The sequence below is a fragment of the Hydra viridissima genome, unplaced genomic scaffold (genome assembly GCF_058129835.1).
Source record: "Hydra viridissima isolate aposymbiotic clone 2 unplaced genomic scaffold, HvirCarnegie_v1 scaffold_9, whole genome shotgun sequence".
Lineage (NCBI taxonomy): Eukaryota > Metazoa > Cnidaria > Hydrozoa > Anthoathecata > Hydridae > Hydra > Hydra viridissima.
In genome coordinates, this window is record NW_028324308.1 from 4253286 (window position 1) to 4269860 (window position 16575).

General features: G+C 30.7%; 1 protein-coding gene and 1 long non-coding RNA gene across 6 annotated transcripts; one reads left to right on the top strand and one right to left on the bottom strand.

Moving 5' to 3' along the window:
* Nucleotides 1–3828: 3828 nt before the first annotated feature.
* LOC145185889 (adenosine receptor A2b-like) lies at nt 3829–10924 on the bottom strand. Of its 5 annotated transcripts, none has more exons than XM_090098883.1 (5): nt 10903–10924; nt 10703–10814; nt 6863–7208; nt 5009–5174; nt 3829–4865 (listed from the first exon to the last, which is right to left on the bottom strand). In XM_090098883.1, exons 3-5 carry the CDS (start codon nt 7116–7118, stop codon nt 4166–4168), a joined length of 1122 nt encoding a protein of 373 aa, XP_089955009.1. In that variant the 5' UTR covers nt 7119–7208; nt 10703–10814; nt 10903–10924; the 3' UTR covers nt 3829–4165. The 5 variants fall into 5 exon arrangements, with proteins under 5 accessions (XP_089955009.1, XP_079918054.2, XP_089955010.1 ...); XM_080061928.2 differs by lacking the exons at nt 10703–10814; nt 10903–10924 and adding exons at nt 9443–9562; nt 9677–10161; XM_090098884.1 differs by lacking the exons at nt 10703–10814; nt 10903–10924 and adding exons at nt 9465–9562; nt 9677–10138.
* A 2899-nt stretch (nt 10925–13823) lies between these two features.
* On the top strand, nt 13824–15518 carry LOC149883651 (uncharacterized). The gene is made up of 2 exons (XR_016455893.1): nt 13824–14207; nt 14315–15518. It is a non-coding gene; the product is annotated as an uncharacterized LOC149883651 (long non-coding RNA).
* Nucleotides 15519–16575: the final 1057 nt, after the last annotated feature.

Below are 16575 nucleotides of genomic sequence, written 5' to 3' on the forward strand. Positions count from 1 at the left end.
ACAGAAACGAATTCAGTGTTTATTTTGATAATCTTGCATCAGACTCAACCAGCAACGTTTATATTAAAACGGACGGATCGAGCACCATCACTGCAGATTTGGATTACAACTCTCATAAAATCATCAACTTGGGTGAACCCACCAACGCACACGACGCCGCCACAAAATATTACGTAGACAATCACGTGACAGGTGGTACTGGAACTGTAGTTGGAACTGCAGATTTGGATTTGAACTTTCACAAGGCAATCAATTTGAACGAACCGACCAATCTTCATGACGCCGCCACAAAAAATTATGTCGATGTGAGTTCGAGCCTGTGTGTTAAAACTGACGGATCCAGCACGATCACTGGAATCATCGACATGAACTCACACAAACTGATCAATGTAACTGATCCTACCGCTTTAAAAGACGCTGCAACAAAAGGGTATGTAGATACCAAAGTCTCTTACAACACTATTTCATACACCGATATCAACATGACTTCTCACAAATTGACTAATTTAGCTGAACCTACATCAGCTTCGGATTCAGCTACGAAAAATTACGTCAACACACATGCGTCAGGTGGAACGACTGTAGGTGCAGCAGATTTGGATTTGAATTCGCACAAATTAATTAACGTGCTCGATCCAACCAACGCACAAGATGGATCGACAAAAAATTACGTGGACTTGTTGTTGCAAAAATCGAGTTTGACCAGTGTCGTTCCAAGCTCTAGCTTTACCAGTTTGGGGTTCAAGTCTCAGACGGTAGCAGCGTTAACGACTTCTCCTGTGTTTGCGTTTTCTGGAAAATCTGGTGTGCTGAGAAGATTGTGGCTGGCTTTATACAGCACCTCTGGCACAAATATTCCAGGTCAAGTTTTCATTCGAATCTTCACTGACGGAGAAATCAATGTAGGGAATTATGTAGAAACAACGGAAGGAATTGGAGTGGATCAAACAGGACTTGCTACCGATTTGCTTTTTTCACCATTGGGAGGAGCTTTTTACGCCAATTCTTTGCAGGGATGCAACATGTTTAACATCACTTCCTTGGGAGGATATTTCACATTGGACATGCCTTTCAGAAACGACGTCTCCATTCAACTCGTCAACAGAAATGCTACTGCCATCACGTATTGGATTCAACCGTTCATTTCCACACTTGCTTCCATTCCTGCAACCATCCCTCTTTTCAAGCTGTAATGCAGAACGTTTCGATATTTGAATACCACTTACGGCAGCGAATACGTTTTGATGAACACCAACGGAAAAGGAAATGGTGTGTCGTTGAAATACATCAGGATGCACATCATTGGCGCCTCTGGAAACTGGTGGGAATCTAGAGTCCGAATGTACGATGGGAATTTACCTCCTGGAAACGGAACTGTTCTCACTCCTTGGACACCGTACAACACCAACAATTACACGTATTTTCCAGGATATGACGGTGACAGCACATGCTTCTTTTCCTCTTCTGGATTAGAAGATTTTTACTTATCCTCATGGAACGGATCAAATGTGACTTCATTCAACAACAAATCGACTGGACTTTTGTATCAATCCACTTCATCCATCGGTTCCACCACCACCATTTCTTTTTACAGAAATTTCGGAGAAGCTGACTCCATGCCTAGTGTCGAAGCTGGTAGAAGGCTCGTTGTCACGCTCAACTCTGGTGATGCTCAAGTCGGTCAATCTGGAAGCTTTTACCTTCTTCTAGGACAAGTCTATTATTACGCTTAATGCACAGATGAAAGAAAATTTTGAAAATGACTTAAATAAATTTCTTGCTATAATAAAAATGATGAGGATGAGTATGTCAGAAAATCAGCGTGATGAAAGCTATGATGAAAGCGAAGAAGAAGATGTGAATGAATTAGACGAAGCTAACATATTTAGTTGGTCTAGTTCAGAAGATGATAGTTCAGAAGAATCAGAAGATATCGATCCTGAAGATTTGCCTTACAATGAATCTGCGATGAATAATACTGAAGATATCGATCCTGAAGATTTGCCTTACAATGAATCTGCGATGAATAATACTGAAGATTTTTATAACAATGAGATGAGTAATGAAGATCAAGAGGAATATGCTAATATTTATGGAAACTTTGCACTAGCAAGTTTACTAAGGTTTCGCCGAGGATTAAATTATGAAACGAGAGCAAACAGAATCCGTGATGAGAGAGAAAGAAACCAAGAACATGATATTATTGAACGACGTTGAAGAATTGAAAGACCTCCGTCTGAAATAATTATAACAGAACCCACTGAACCTGGTGGGAAAATTAAAGTTAAACTTATTATAAGGAGACCTTCTCTACTTGAAATTACATTAGAAGAAAAATTAACTCTTAAAAAACAAAAACGATATGAAATAATTGAAAGAGGACCAACAGTAATACTTAATGGACGTAGACAATAGTTTGAAGAACAACTACAAAGAATAAATTAACTAAGACATTCACAACCTTTTTTCATAATGTCATCTCATTATGAAAATGCGCAAAGAAATAATTTTAGAACGGGAAAAAATATTCAGACTATATTAAAAAAACACGACGCCATCTTGCATTCCTTAAGTATGGAAAAGTATCAATGAGCTAGAAACCGATATGTCATTTTTCTATAGAAAATGGAAATGAGTCAGAACCCTTAAGTATAGGAAAAGTATCAATGAGCCAGAAACCGATATGTCATTTTTTCTATAGAAAATGGAAATGAGTCAGAACCCTTAAGTATAGGAAAAGTATCAATGAGCCAGAACCCGCTTTTTATAGTAGTAGTGTAGTTTGTAAATTGCATGACTCGCAGTCAGATAGAAAAAATATTATCAAGTTTTAAATAATTCCCTAAAAGGAAATAAATGAGTAATTCTCTAAACTGTCTCAGAATAAATTAAAAATCTTCGTCATACAACAGCTAAAAAGATTATAGAGTGCACTAAAGTCTGAAAAAAGATGGCGAAGGAGAAAGTGGTGTAGAACAGCATTTTTGAAGTTTTTCGGGTCTTCAAAATAATGCAAGTACAGGCTCTGGTCTGGAGAACTACAGCACAATAGTTCTAGGGTTTCCTGCGAAGCCCATTTGCTTAATTTCCATGTTCTTGGAGAAATTATCTTGATATTTCAAGAAGAGTACAAGAATGTATTTCAAGAAGTAAAACCCTTCCCCAAGGCTACCAGGATTTTGAACGCCGCTTCAAAAGATAGTAAAACAAAATATGGCAGAAAATTACGTTTACGAACTTATTTATGAAAGTGATTTCTTAAATTTTACGCATTGAAAAGCAACTATTGAATTATCACACTAATTTATTAGTAAACTAAATGCATAATAACTCATTTCCTCATTTGAATTAGACTGCCTATTCGCAAAGTAAAAATTTTGGGTTTCATTTTTTTTCTACACTGCTTCAAGCATTAACAAATACTTATAGAATATAACATGTAGCACGCTAATCATTACATAGAGTTTATACGATACATTGAGACTGATTTTAGCCTTCAATCTGTTTAACTAAATACTTATTTTTAACTTTAATTCAAACCAACATCAACATCATCATTAAATTTATGCGCAATCGCAATTAAACATACACCTTTTTTAAGAATGGACCTTTCCCATAAATCAGCAAAAGCGCAATGCATTGTGGTAGTTGTATTCATTTAAGTCAAAACAAATGTTGAAAAGCGTAATAAATTTTGTTGTATTCCCATAAAATGAATACAACTACCACAATGCATTGCGCTTTTGCCGATTTATGGCAAAGGTCCATTTGAAGGATTGGTTCTTCAGATTTTCCGTTTTTATAGATTTTGCTTAAGTTAAAGAAATATTCAATTACTAAAGGAATTTTCAGTTTAAATGCTGTTTAAAAATAAATTTTTAAATAACCTGTAAATATTTAAAGTGTAAAAATTGAAAAATATATAAATAAATACTTCTGAAAACTTTTAGGTTGTTTTACTTTATTACAACTATTTTATACCTATACCAAAATGAAGCCAGAAACGGCTTTTAAAGCATTTCAACGCATTTTATTGTACTTCATGAAACACGTTTAAACAGTGGATTATTTAAAAGCAAAGTCCAAACTCATCTCTTCATAGATACATAGATAATGTTTTATTAAAATTTCTCGAATTCAGCCCTGAATAAATTAACTCAAATGTTTAAAGTTCAGAGTGTGATTTTTTGGAAATAAAACTTTGATTTGAAGAATTAAGTTTGAATACTAACCCACCAGTTACTTTGTAAATGACTCTTTTAAAAGCCTCTAAAAATAGTTTGTTGGAAAAGCTGTAAATAAAAGGATTCACCATGGTGTTGATTATTGGAAGGATGTCCACAAAAAAGTAATATAAAAAGTTAAACAAACCCTGTTTATCACGTTTAAGTTCTGGGAAGTAATTCGGATTGTCTAAAATTATAGCGCTAATAACACATGAAGGGAACCAGCAAACTACAAAAGCCAAATACACAAACACAAGAGATTTTGTCGCTTTAAGTTCTTTGCTAAACTTGGTCTTTTTTGGTTTCTCACTGTTTAACGCTAAACATTGATTGTGTTTAGGTTTGCTAGCTTCAATAGCGTTGATATGTTTTATTGCCACGTGTAAAATCTTTAGATATATGCATGTCATTACCAAAAGTGAGGGTACGTACACGCCAAAAAAAGAGGTCAAGTAATATACGTAGTTTTCATTTTTGCACCTTTCGGAGTCTAAATTTACCCCATTTTTTCCGTCCCATTTAACTAAACCAAGAAGACTCCAGCACACAGCGAGCGTCCATACAACTCCTATCGACAGTTTCCCTCTAAACTCATTTACGATTTCGGAGTAGCGAAAAGGAATTATAATAGCCACAAACCTAAATATCAATTAAGGTCGAATTTTACATGTAACTATCGAATTCCTCTAAAATTCTACATGTAACTGTCGAATTTTAGAGGAATAAAACAAATGGAATGTGAGAAATTAGATCAATAATATTTAAAAGTTATTAATAATCACCTATCAATTGCTATTAAAAGCAAGCTGAGAATACTTGCAACGTTCCCGATAACATCAGTTATAATGTAGAAATAACAAGTGCCAAGACCGTAGCAAGTTCTTTTCGTTAATACAGCTGAGATTTTAAACGGTATTTGTGTGACTGATAAAGTCAGGTCTGATAGTGCTAAAAAAAAAATTAGTTCTGACATTGCTAAAAACTATTTAAATACATCAAAAGAAATTGAAAGGCAATGCGTTTCATCGCATGCATGTGATAATATATTTCATAGAGCTACATAGATGTGATGCACTGGATATGGCTTTTTACAATTATTACCCGGTCAGATATTGCAAAAGTCATATCCATTGTATTACTCTTTAAACGTTCGATACTCCGATGGTTCGATAGCTCAAAAATATCCAGTCCGAGAGTCCATAGTCTGATCAATCAATAGTTCCAAAAAAAAAGTATTAGAACCCTCTTCAAAAAATATTTTTACACTCGTTTTAAAAAAAGTCACACTTTTTGCTGGTTTTTTCATAATTAAAAGAAAGGCTTTAGGTTTTGCACTGAGTACAGTTTCTTTCATAAAAAGCTAAACTAATAAAGTGCAAGAAAAGCAAGGCATCTTATTTTTTGAACATAAAAATATTAGCATCGTAAGCAAATAAAGATTGTTACTGGTAATATTGAATATAAGTAAAAAAAATAAACATGTAATATAAGCGTTACTGTAGTGGCACTAAATTTTGGTACGTAAGGTTCGGTACAATACATAAGGTACGGTAAGTATGATGGTGGAAAAAAATTTCTCATTAGCCACATCAAAACACTGAGACTCGTCTGTCCTTTTAGACGCCCCTCCTTTCGAGTTTGCTGCTAAACAAATCCAGAAGCCTCAATTTAAAAAATTACCTTATTCAAAAATTGGGAAGACGGAAATATAAAATTTAAACAGTCCGATTATCGAAGTCCGATAGTTTTGTTTTTTTGTTTTTTTTTACAATAGCTATAAAATAGAAGTCTAATGTTATCACTCCAATAGTCGAAGTCTGATATATATTTTTCCAACAGTCCGTTACTTTTTTCTTACATATTATCGGAATACCGAACATTGGAACTACTATCGGAAGTTAACCACCTCTTCTCTCTTTATTATACTATTCTTGAATATTATTTATCACTTTAAGTATATTTATGTTAATACTGGCGTTTAGTTTTTCGGTTTTTAAAGAACAATAACGAATAATAACCAACTTTTGTATCAATGTTTTAAGATAAATCAAATCTTCTGAAGCTTGTTTAAATAGAGCTCTTTATGCTTTTAAAACAGTAAAGCTTTGGGTAAGAAAAACTTATATTCATACATAAGTTTGTAATTTAAACTTGTTATAAAAATAAGCTTAACGGGTTTAAATCAAGTAGTAGTTCTGCGCAATTTTTTTAAGGGTTTAAAAAAAAAAAGAAATGCGAGGAATCGCCTATTTTTTCTAGAATCTTATAACTTCGAATAATTAAGAATTTGTAAAGTTTTTTTAATTCGATTTATTTCAATGGCTAATCAAGAAGCTTGGATTTTATTCGTTAAATAAACTGCATTTTATTTGTTTAAGATCGAAAAACCAAACGTTCATGTTTAAATGTATTACCACTGGATTTACATTTGTATGAATATAATGCCACTGTATTTTCTCTTTATTTCCATTTAATAATTAGAAGCAACATTTCTAAATCGAAAGAGCTTCTCAGCGTAGAGCTGGCGAATACAACTTATTTAATTTCAAGAAAAATTTAGGCCTTCAAAACATTTACTAACTAGATACCGTTTAAAATTATCAGAGAAAACAAACAACAAAAAGAAAATATCATACCTAAACTCACAATAAAGTACGTGGCCGTTCTGCTTTTCAATTGACTTGACATTAAAGCAGCAATTACTACAAGTGTGTTCCCAACGAAACTCGAAAGTAGTATAACCAGCATTAGTAACGTGTATAAAATGGCAAGTGTTGAAGGTTTTGAAATCGCGCATGACGCTTTTGAGTTTTTGTTAGTGATACTCGAAGCATCGAGAACGGTTTGAGTAAAAATCATTTCGGTAAAAAATCGGCTGGCATTATGCTGCATTTTTTAGAATAACTGGCTTCTTCATAAAACCTTTTTTCTCGAGTAATTTTTCGATATCTTATAAATTTGTTTGTCTCCAAAATTTTTCACCTAAAAGCAAAATGTCTCAATCTCAAAATATCTGAAAATTTTCTTTAAAATGATTGCAACAATAACACACGATGTTGTTTGTTTTTGGATTATTTGTCCGTCTGGAGTACGGGCGAGTTAAGTCATTTTGTAAAAGTATATAAAGTAATGTAGTTTAATTGATTTTATAAAAGGTTGTTTTGAATATTATAATAATAATAATAAAAAGAATGAACAAAAAAGTCTACAAAGTAAAAAGAAGAAAAGATAACTTCGAAAGAAGTCAATTTGATAAAAGGTTTGCCTTTAAAATGAAAATTTTATTTATTAATGAACTTAATACAAATTGTCCCCCAGCTTTTTACTTTAATAATTTAAAAATTCACTTCCAAAGTGTTTTAACTTCATATATCGATGTATCGATATATCGATACTCGTTATCAAGTAAAGAACTTTAAGCATTTTTTCTAAACGCGAGAATTTTATTTTGCGCTTTTTTTTTTTTTTTTTAGCGTAGCCATTTAATAGAATTCTGAGAAATGCTTTAAGACAAAAGAAGTTGGGTTGATTTGCTGAAAAAAATTATTTCACCAAAATTTTTTTTAGAACAGAATTTAAAAATTGCATTATTATTTAAGTAGGAACCATACAGAGAAAACTGAAAAATTACATTTAACATACTTTATTAAAACTTTCAAAAACTTTTAACTTTGAAACAGCCTCTGTTTTATGACAAGTGATAAAATAGTATTTACTTTTACGTTAAAAATTATTATAATATTGTAATATTTGCATGAATTTTATTTATTTACATTCATTTCCAAAGTATTTTCTCGACATGCGTTTTTTATTTTCAAAAAGTTACATTTCGAAATATTAATAGAACGACGTCTTTAACGACTGAACTTATGATTATTTTCTCTTTTGAGTAGTATTATTTTAAACAGTGTTAAATAAATGCGTTAAAATAGATTAATGCTTCTCAGATTGGGTTATTCTTCAAATATTGCAAGGTTCAATATAGCCCACTTTTTTAAAATTTAATTTAAATTTTTTGAAATAATTTTTATGGCTTAAAAACATGGTTTGTTTTTCCAATTGCAACATGTACGTAATGCTTGTTGATATTATCTTTATTTGTCTTTTAAATAAAATAAACCATACATTAAGGATAAAAAGATAAATGGTTAAAATTAAACGTACTCTTACAGTATAAAATATCTTTTTTTTTTTTTTTATCCCTTACGTTAATATATAATAATGATATTTTAAATATTTATCAATTAATGCATAAATTTGTAAGCTGTTTAATCTTATTATTTGAGCAGCAAACAAAAGCAAAGATTAAACAACTCGGAGTTTTTACCACCAAATTCAAGGGAATTTATGTAATTTGTAAAGTATGGAAAAATATTTCTAGTTAAAAAACAAAAAATTGAGCATAAATATTTTTATTTGTTGTTTAAAACACAGCTATTAGACTATGTATCTTAAAAGTAACAAAATGGTTACTCAAACCCAAGAGCATGTAACTAGGTGCACCGATCAGAAATGTCAATCAATAAACTTTGTGTTTGTAGTTTGTATAGAAAATTCTATAGGGGCTTATTTTTAAATTCGTTCTTTATGACAATAGTCTACAAATTGATCCACTTAACTCCGAAATTTATATCGGACGTATTTATAATAAAAAGCCATTTTCAACTCCTTGCGGTACATAACAGTACTAAAAATATTATTCTTGTTCATATTCGTTTTATATCAGTCTATATTTTTCTATAAAAGTTTAGAACGCTTTGCCAACTGCTCAAAAAAATTGAATTATTAAAGAAGAATCTAGACGCATTAAATGCACCTGTGACGTTTGTGGGGAAAAAAAAGACATTTTAAAATTTTTTTTAAAGCTTAATCATACTTATACCTTTTACGTTATTACAACTCTAAGAATGTCTCGATTAAGTCGAATATCTCGATTACAAACTCATATACATGAGTTCGAAATTGAGATATTCGACCTAAGCCATTAGAACTTCTATTTTTCCAGTGCATGCTCGTTTTTTGTCTCAGCTGGCATAAAATAAGTTTCTCTTCAGCTAATTTTGAGTTATTGTCTTTTTTTTTTTTTTTTCTTTTTGATCGTGTTTTATTGTCGTACTTTTTTTAACGAATTTTCAACTTTTTGATTTTCATGACAATTAAAACGTAAAAACGTAAAAGTTAAGAAAAACTTTTTAAATACCAGGAAAAAAACTCACTTTAAAAACAATGACTTCTCACCAAAATAATTGAAGAAGAAAGATCAATATGAAGAGTTTCGTAAAGTTCACCGAAGAAACAACGTTAACAAACTTAAAAACAATGAAGCCAAACACAATCTGCAATATGAAAAGCAACACGTCGATAATAAGCAAACATTGTGCAAGAATTGTTGAAGATTTGATTTAAATGAGAAATAAAAAGCTATTTTAAAATAGAAGATCCGCAGTTACCACACAAACTTTACAAATTTGTCTTTGAGATGTTTGAAGAAGGTTAAATGACTCCATTTCTTATAACTTTATGATGTTTCCGCCTCAAGCATCAATTTGCTTTCATCACCTTTCATTGAACAAAACTTCTCTTTAAAAAATGCATAATGAAAGCTATTTCAAACTGGTGCATTAAGTTTTACTGTCTCAGATTTACTGTGGCAGAGGTTTCCATTGGTTTTTGAGAATTCCGATTGCATAGAAACAATTAAGTTTGAAATTCACAAAGCCAATAATTCATAAAATTTAGCGGATAGCGTTATATTTATGGTAGGAATAGTTATCAAGTTGATGAATTGCATATTGAGAGTGCAATGAAGGCGGCAAATGAGTTACTTTGAGATTTCAATACTAAATGCTATGTATAATTTATATATTTTTAAATCAATTTTTTTCATGACGCTTTTAAACACCATTTTTTTCTTGACCATTTTTTTATTGCAGTTATAATTATTATATTTTTTTATTACTTTTTACTATTATTTTTTATTAGTTAGTATTGAAAAAAAGGGCAAAAAAACAAAAAAAGAGTGTAATAAAATAATTATGAAAAATATATAACGACAAAGGTAAATAAAATTCATGTTGTCTAGTAAAAAAAGAATTATTCGTTCAAAAACCAAATTTTTATTTTGTTGCGTTCTTTTTTAAATCCAATTTTTCAATTTTACCACGTTTACTGCCGGCTGTGGCGCGGCGTTCAAGGATGTTACTGCTGGCCGCCGGCTGTACATTCGGCAGTCAACCTGTTAAAAACATGTTTAAAAGAAAAATCTGAAACAGGTCTCTTATCAGCAGATTAAACTGTATTAGTTTTGATAAACTCTTCTAAATTGAATGACTATTTTTATGCTCCGGCAAAGAATCATAGAGCAAAAGAGGAAGAACTTACGCTACAAAAACAGAATATGTTTTAAATATAAAATGTAACGCTCTTACCAATAACTAAATATAAATAAAAAAACAAATAAAATGTAACGCTCTTACCAATAATTATCCAACTCTACACTAATATAAGAAAATCTACCGTTCGACTTCAAACTGTGAAAATGAAGTTTTACACTTTCAAATATTAAGTTTAACCTCATTTTGAATATGCCTAAATGTGAAGAAATTTTATCACATTTCAAAAAACCGGGTTATATTTCTTTTTCTTTTTTTTTTTTTTTATTAAATTAAGCTTTTACATTTTTATTTTAATTTCTCATTCTAAATTCTTTTAGTTTTACATAAGATCTTTTGCGTTTCAGTTGCTTTGTTGCTATTTGTTTTATAAATATTTTATTCGACGCTGGAAAACTTCTTGTGGAGGCATTAGCGTGTTTTTAACGGAACTTTTAAACATCCCTCGTAAAAAAAATATTAATTCAACACCAATAAAATATAATAACAATGTTATTAATAAGAGTATAATAATAATAATGATATTAATAATAAAATGATGATAATGATGTTAATAATAACTATATATTAGCAATTATATTAGTAGTAAAAATAACAACAAAAATAATATTAACATTAATACTAAAAACTCTAAACAAATTAACTTTTTAGAAAATTTCTTCTTTTTTTTCTACTTTAAAAGCATTAAATTTAATAACAGAATTAAAAAGTGTAACGTGGCTCCTGCCTCTTAACTGTGATAATATTCTATATACAAAAAAATAAAAAAATCATTAAAAAGTTATTAAACTGATAAGCAATCTTAATAATACAAAGATTAATAAATTAAATGTGATGCATTTAATATAATAAGCAGCTTTTGATTTAAAGCTAAAATGATGAACGTAAAATGATGCGTAGAGTAGCTTATCAACGATAGCAAAGAGGTTTTCATGAAATAAGTTTCTAAATTTTAAGAAAAAAAAAATTTTTTTTTTAAATCATTTTCAGTGTAAAAAATGACATTCATCAAGCTCCATGATTTTCAAATATATTTTGTGCAGAATAAAAAAGAGCATAATTTCATTATTTTTTCACCAAAAATAAAGAGTTGGATTTTTACCTTCTTTATAAAAATCTTTTTGATGTTATTTTTCTGATTTTTCCAACTCGAGAACGTAAAGTCTTTAAAGCTCGTTTTATGAAGTCAAAATTTTCTTGAGACAAATTATTGCAAAGCTCATTTTTGCTTGTCACCTCAACGCCCTTTTTTTAAGAAAACAGCTTAAAACTCCTTAATCGGGAATACTGTTAGGCACATTAGACGCGCTATCAGCTTTCGAGAGAAACTTATTGCGTTTTTCATCAAAGTACAAAACTGTGCCCTTTGCGTAATATGTTGTTGCTATGTCGGACCAGAGGAGATATTTATGATGCTCATCTATGAAAAGAATGGGTTTGTTCTTAATATATATTTCTAAATAAACATTAGGTAGTGTGGTGTTTGCATAGGATATATAAACTTTCTTAAAATATTCAAAACACTTTTTGCTCGCAGTAGAATCTTCCCCTTCTTCTTGAGTTCAATATTTGCCTCTTCTCCAAAGGTTTGCACAATGTATGTTTGGAAGTTATTAAATTTTTAAGTGGGTTGTCTAGCCGATACTGCGCAATTGTGGTCGATGCTGCCCGATTGTGGTCGAACATAGCTATTGGCGCTTAACATTTTTCTTGTCCATTATTTTGGCTACCCAAACACTACCCTAATTTTTTGGCGTTTGTTCCCAACACTTTAAATTATTTTTGCAAGAGTTTTTTTATTAACTTTTCTGCTTTAAAACATTTAAACGTTGAACTGTTTGCTATTGGAACGGCTTTCTAAACAAAATTTGTAAATTCTCTTTCTACGTGCCTCTTCTTTTGAAGACATTTTCGAATAAGTTTGATAAAATATAACTAAAAACTTAATGAGCCATTATTTTAGGAGAAATAAATTTGCTGCAATAAATTATCAAGCAATAATGATGCATTAGTTAGTGAGCATTAGAATATAGTTTTATAGTTGAATAGTTTTTTTTTTGTTCTAAAGCGTACACAAAACTTAAGCGGTAAAAAGTTATGCGTTGAAGAAATAAAAACAATAAAATGGCAACAAAAAAATAAATAAATAACTTAAAAGATGGTTAAAGCTGGTAAAACAATTTTGAAAAAAGTGCTATTATTTTGTTTTCAGTTGAAGAAAAGTGCAGCTGATGGACATTGATTGTTGTGTGAAGCATGTTGGGTAATATGATCCATCAATAAAAACATGTGAGTACTGGTTCTGGCGATTTAAAATCGGCAATTTTTGACACCAGCGAAAAGAAACGCAATGAGGGGAGCCAGTAAAGTTTGAAGACACTGATTTTGACGCGTTATTGGACCAATATTCATTCCAAACTCTAGAAAAACTTGCTGAAATCTTCGAAATAACTCAACAAGCAATTTCAAATTGTCTCAAGATCATGGGTATGATATAAGAGCAAGGGAATCGGGTTCCGTTTGAACTCAACCCAAGAAACTATATAGGCAAATCGGATTTGTTTTTGCACCGAATTGTAATAAAATCATCATTGGGGAATATTCCCAACAACAACTGATGCAGTTGAGCCGAGTATTGAAGCTCAAACACTCCTATGCGCTAAATGAAGAAAAAGTAAACTTTTAGCAGGATAAGAGGAATTTCCTACCTATCTTGCCGTTATCACCGGATATTGTTCCTAACGACTACCATCTGTTCCGGTTGATGATTTGTGGCCTAGCCAAACAGAACTTCACTTCTTCAAAGAAGCCAAAAATTTGGTTGCTTCAAAAGACGAGAAGTTTTTCCAATCTTTGTGCTGCCTAAATGATGGGGAAAAGTCGTAGCTAACGATGGACATTAGTTTGAATAAAATATACTGTATCAATTTCTATAAATTAAGCTTCAAAGTTATATAAAAAAAAAAAAAAAACCTAAAGCTTATTTGTACCCACAATAACAAAAAAAAACATTAAAATTTATTTTACATGTTTTAAGATTTTTAGCCAAATAACACTTCATAGATATAAAGATGAGGGGGCTGATGAGAGGAAGTGCTGATCTTTTCATGTTTATGGAGTTGTGAAGATAATTTTAGAAATTCAATTAAGAGTCTTTACCTTTTCCCGCTCATGAGTTTAAAAAATGTTCGTGACGTTAATTTAGTCGCATTTATTAGTATCTTTGTTTTAAAATTGTCGCGTTTGATTTTCAGATTGTCGTATTTGATTTTCGTATGGCGCAAAAGAAACGAAGTGATTTGAGTAATTTCTTAATTTAATGCAGTTAAATCTGGTTATTTTTAGATAGTAAAGATAACACATTGAAATTAAAAAGAAACAACGAACAAAAATCATCGAACTTCATTTTGAAAATCATCGGTCTATTGCAATCACTCAACACGCTTAATCGCAGATTTTTTAATGTAAGAACTGGACCATCAGATTCAACAATAAATCGATTAACTGCACATTTTCGACTAAATCTATGATTTCCCTCGAACTGGAAGACCAAAAAATGCTCTTAATGAAGGAAATGTGGTGATACGTTGTGTGTTGTTAATGCATAGTAACAATTTTTTCAGCATGACTTTGTTAAAAGATATTAAATTCTTGTTAAACAGGCTTAAACTAGATTATATACATTTTTTATTTTAGATCATTGAATAAGTAGAAAAATCAAGCGAGTCAAGAGAGTATCGAGTCATATACAAGTACTTTTTTGGATAATAAATCTGAAGGCAAAATGTTCACGGTGGATCATTTTGAATACGAGAAAATCCACAAAATGGTATTTATGGAATAATTGGACGTATTGAGAAAGAATCTGGTTACAAAAGAGCCCCTGGAAATAGTCGGATTGAAAAAATAATGGAAAATTCCGCTTTTTGAAAGTGATGCTCGACCATAATGATGGAATCTCGCAACGCAGTCAAGCAGTTCGAAAATTTGAGTGCGCCCAATCGTATATATCCAAAATGTTGAAAGGACATTTTTGAAGCGAAGAAAGAAGCATTAAACAAAAAGTGTCTGTCCAAACAAAATGTGATCGTTTTTTTTAGAAATTCATATGGAAAATTGTTTATCTTGGACGACAAATCTTATTACACTCTGTCACATAGCACAATTAGTAAGCAATTTTTATTTTAATTTTAAGCAATATTTCTCAAACCCTTCCAACAAAAAGACGTGCATTAAGTTTAAACATGAGTTGCTTCTTTATATCTGCATGTTTGAGAAAGGGATAAGCACACCGGTATTCAGAGAAAATAGTTATGCAGTGAATCAGGAAATCTATTTAAACGAGTGCATTAAGAAGAAAATTATTCCTCTTATCGAAAAGCATGATTCCGATGTCGAATATATATTTTTGCTTGATTTCGCAGCATTAAATTATGCCAAAACAGTTGTTTACTATTTGGATGACAAGAATGTCAATTAACGAAATCAACTTGATTAACTAGTAATAACTAAAAAATGGGACTTGTGATCGAAATTTCAGTTTCGACAACATTATACTTTATTGGTTTCGAACGAAATTTCGATTAAAATTAATCATAGGACAACCGACAATTTCAAGCAACGATTCGAATACAATTTTACTGTGAGAAAATTCCCGCCAAAAATTTATTACTTAATTTAACCAAACCGTTATAGCCCTTTTTTTGAAGCATTCTGAACCGAAAACTTATTCCGAATAAAAGTAATATCAATTGTAATACTCGACTGTTGAAATTTCTACATTCGATTAAATTGAACACTGATTTATTTAGCAAAGCAACGCACATATTTACTATCTTATTTATGCAAATATAAATATACATAAAAGTACGCAATTTTACTTGATAGTAAAAAATTTCTATAATTAACTAATTCTTTAGTATTTCGTCGTTGTCGCAAGCAAAACGCGTAAGTCCAAGAAACTAAATTTTACAATTGTTTATTTTGTCGATATCATGTAATCAGCTGTAAATCTTTGTGAATTCAATAATTTTGTAACAATACTTGAAATATAATTAAGCATTTTTTATTTTTTATTTTTTATTTAGACTTTATTTAGTAAATTTTAGACATAAGTGATAAAATAAAATAAATTTCGAAAATTTTTGACTTAAGTGGTTTGCTAGCGACAACGACGATTTGTGGGTTGACTTAAAACAAAAATTAAAATGACTTATACAAATATTGTCATAAAGTTGTGGGTTTTTAACTTTGGGTGACTTATTAATGAAAAAATTTAGTAAAAATGAATTAAAGAGCCACAATTTGATCTTAATCATGAAGAGCCAATATTCTAGTTCTTTTTTAAACAATGTTGTGTGTCCTCAAAATAATCTTGTGAATGTTCTTCATTAGTTGAACTGCTTTCAATTCTTTTGCACTTATCATTTTTTTAGTTCAGCATTCTTTGCATGCTGGAGCAGTTAATTGGCCTGCTTATTGAGCTGTTTTAAATTCTACACCCGTTGTTACGCATCAAACAAAGAACCTTATGTTTAAGGGAAAAAACTGAGCGCTGAAAATCTGGAAATCTAAGAAAATATATTTTAACGTGGATCATTACATAGTTGCAATTTCTAAAACTTAATATTTACAATCTTTTAAGCGTTTTAATCTTTTTAAACCTTTTGAAGAATTTGAACAATTAAAAACAACTCTATGTTGAACATATATGCCAACAGCTATGAGGTTTATGTTGCACTTCAGGAATGAATGAGCAAGTGCATTACAAAAGAAATTCTTCTAAGAAAGAGAAAAACTATTTTCATTTATAAAAACTGTTTCATCTAAATTTTGAAATTCTGCAATGAATTCACTTAGAAATTCATGCACACTATCTGGCTAGCTCTTACCAGAAAATAAAGAAATTATAAAAACGTCAAGACAACCAAAATATCTCAATATCGTTCAAAACTGAA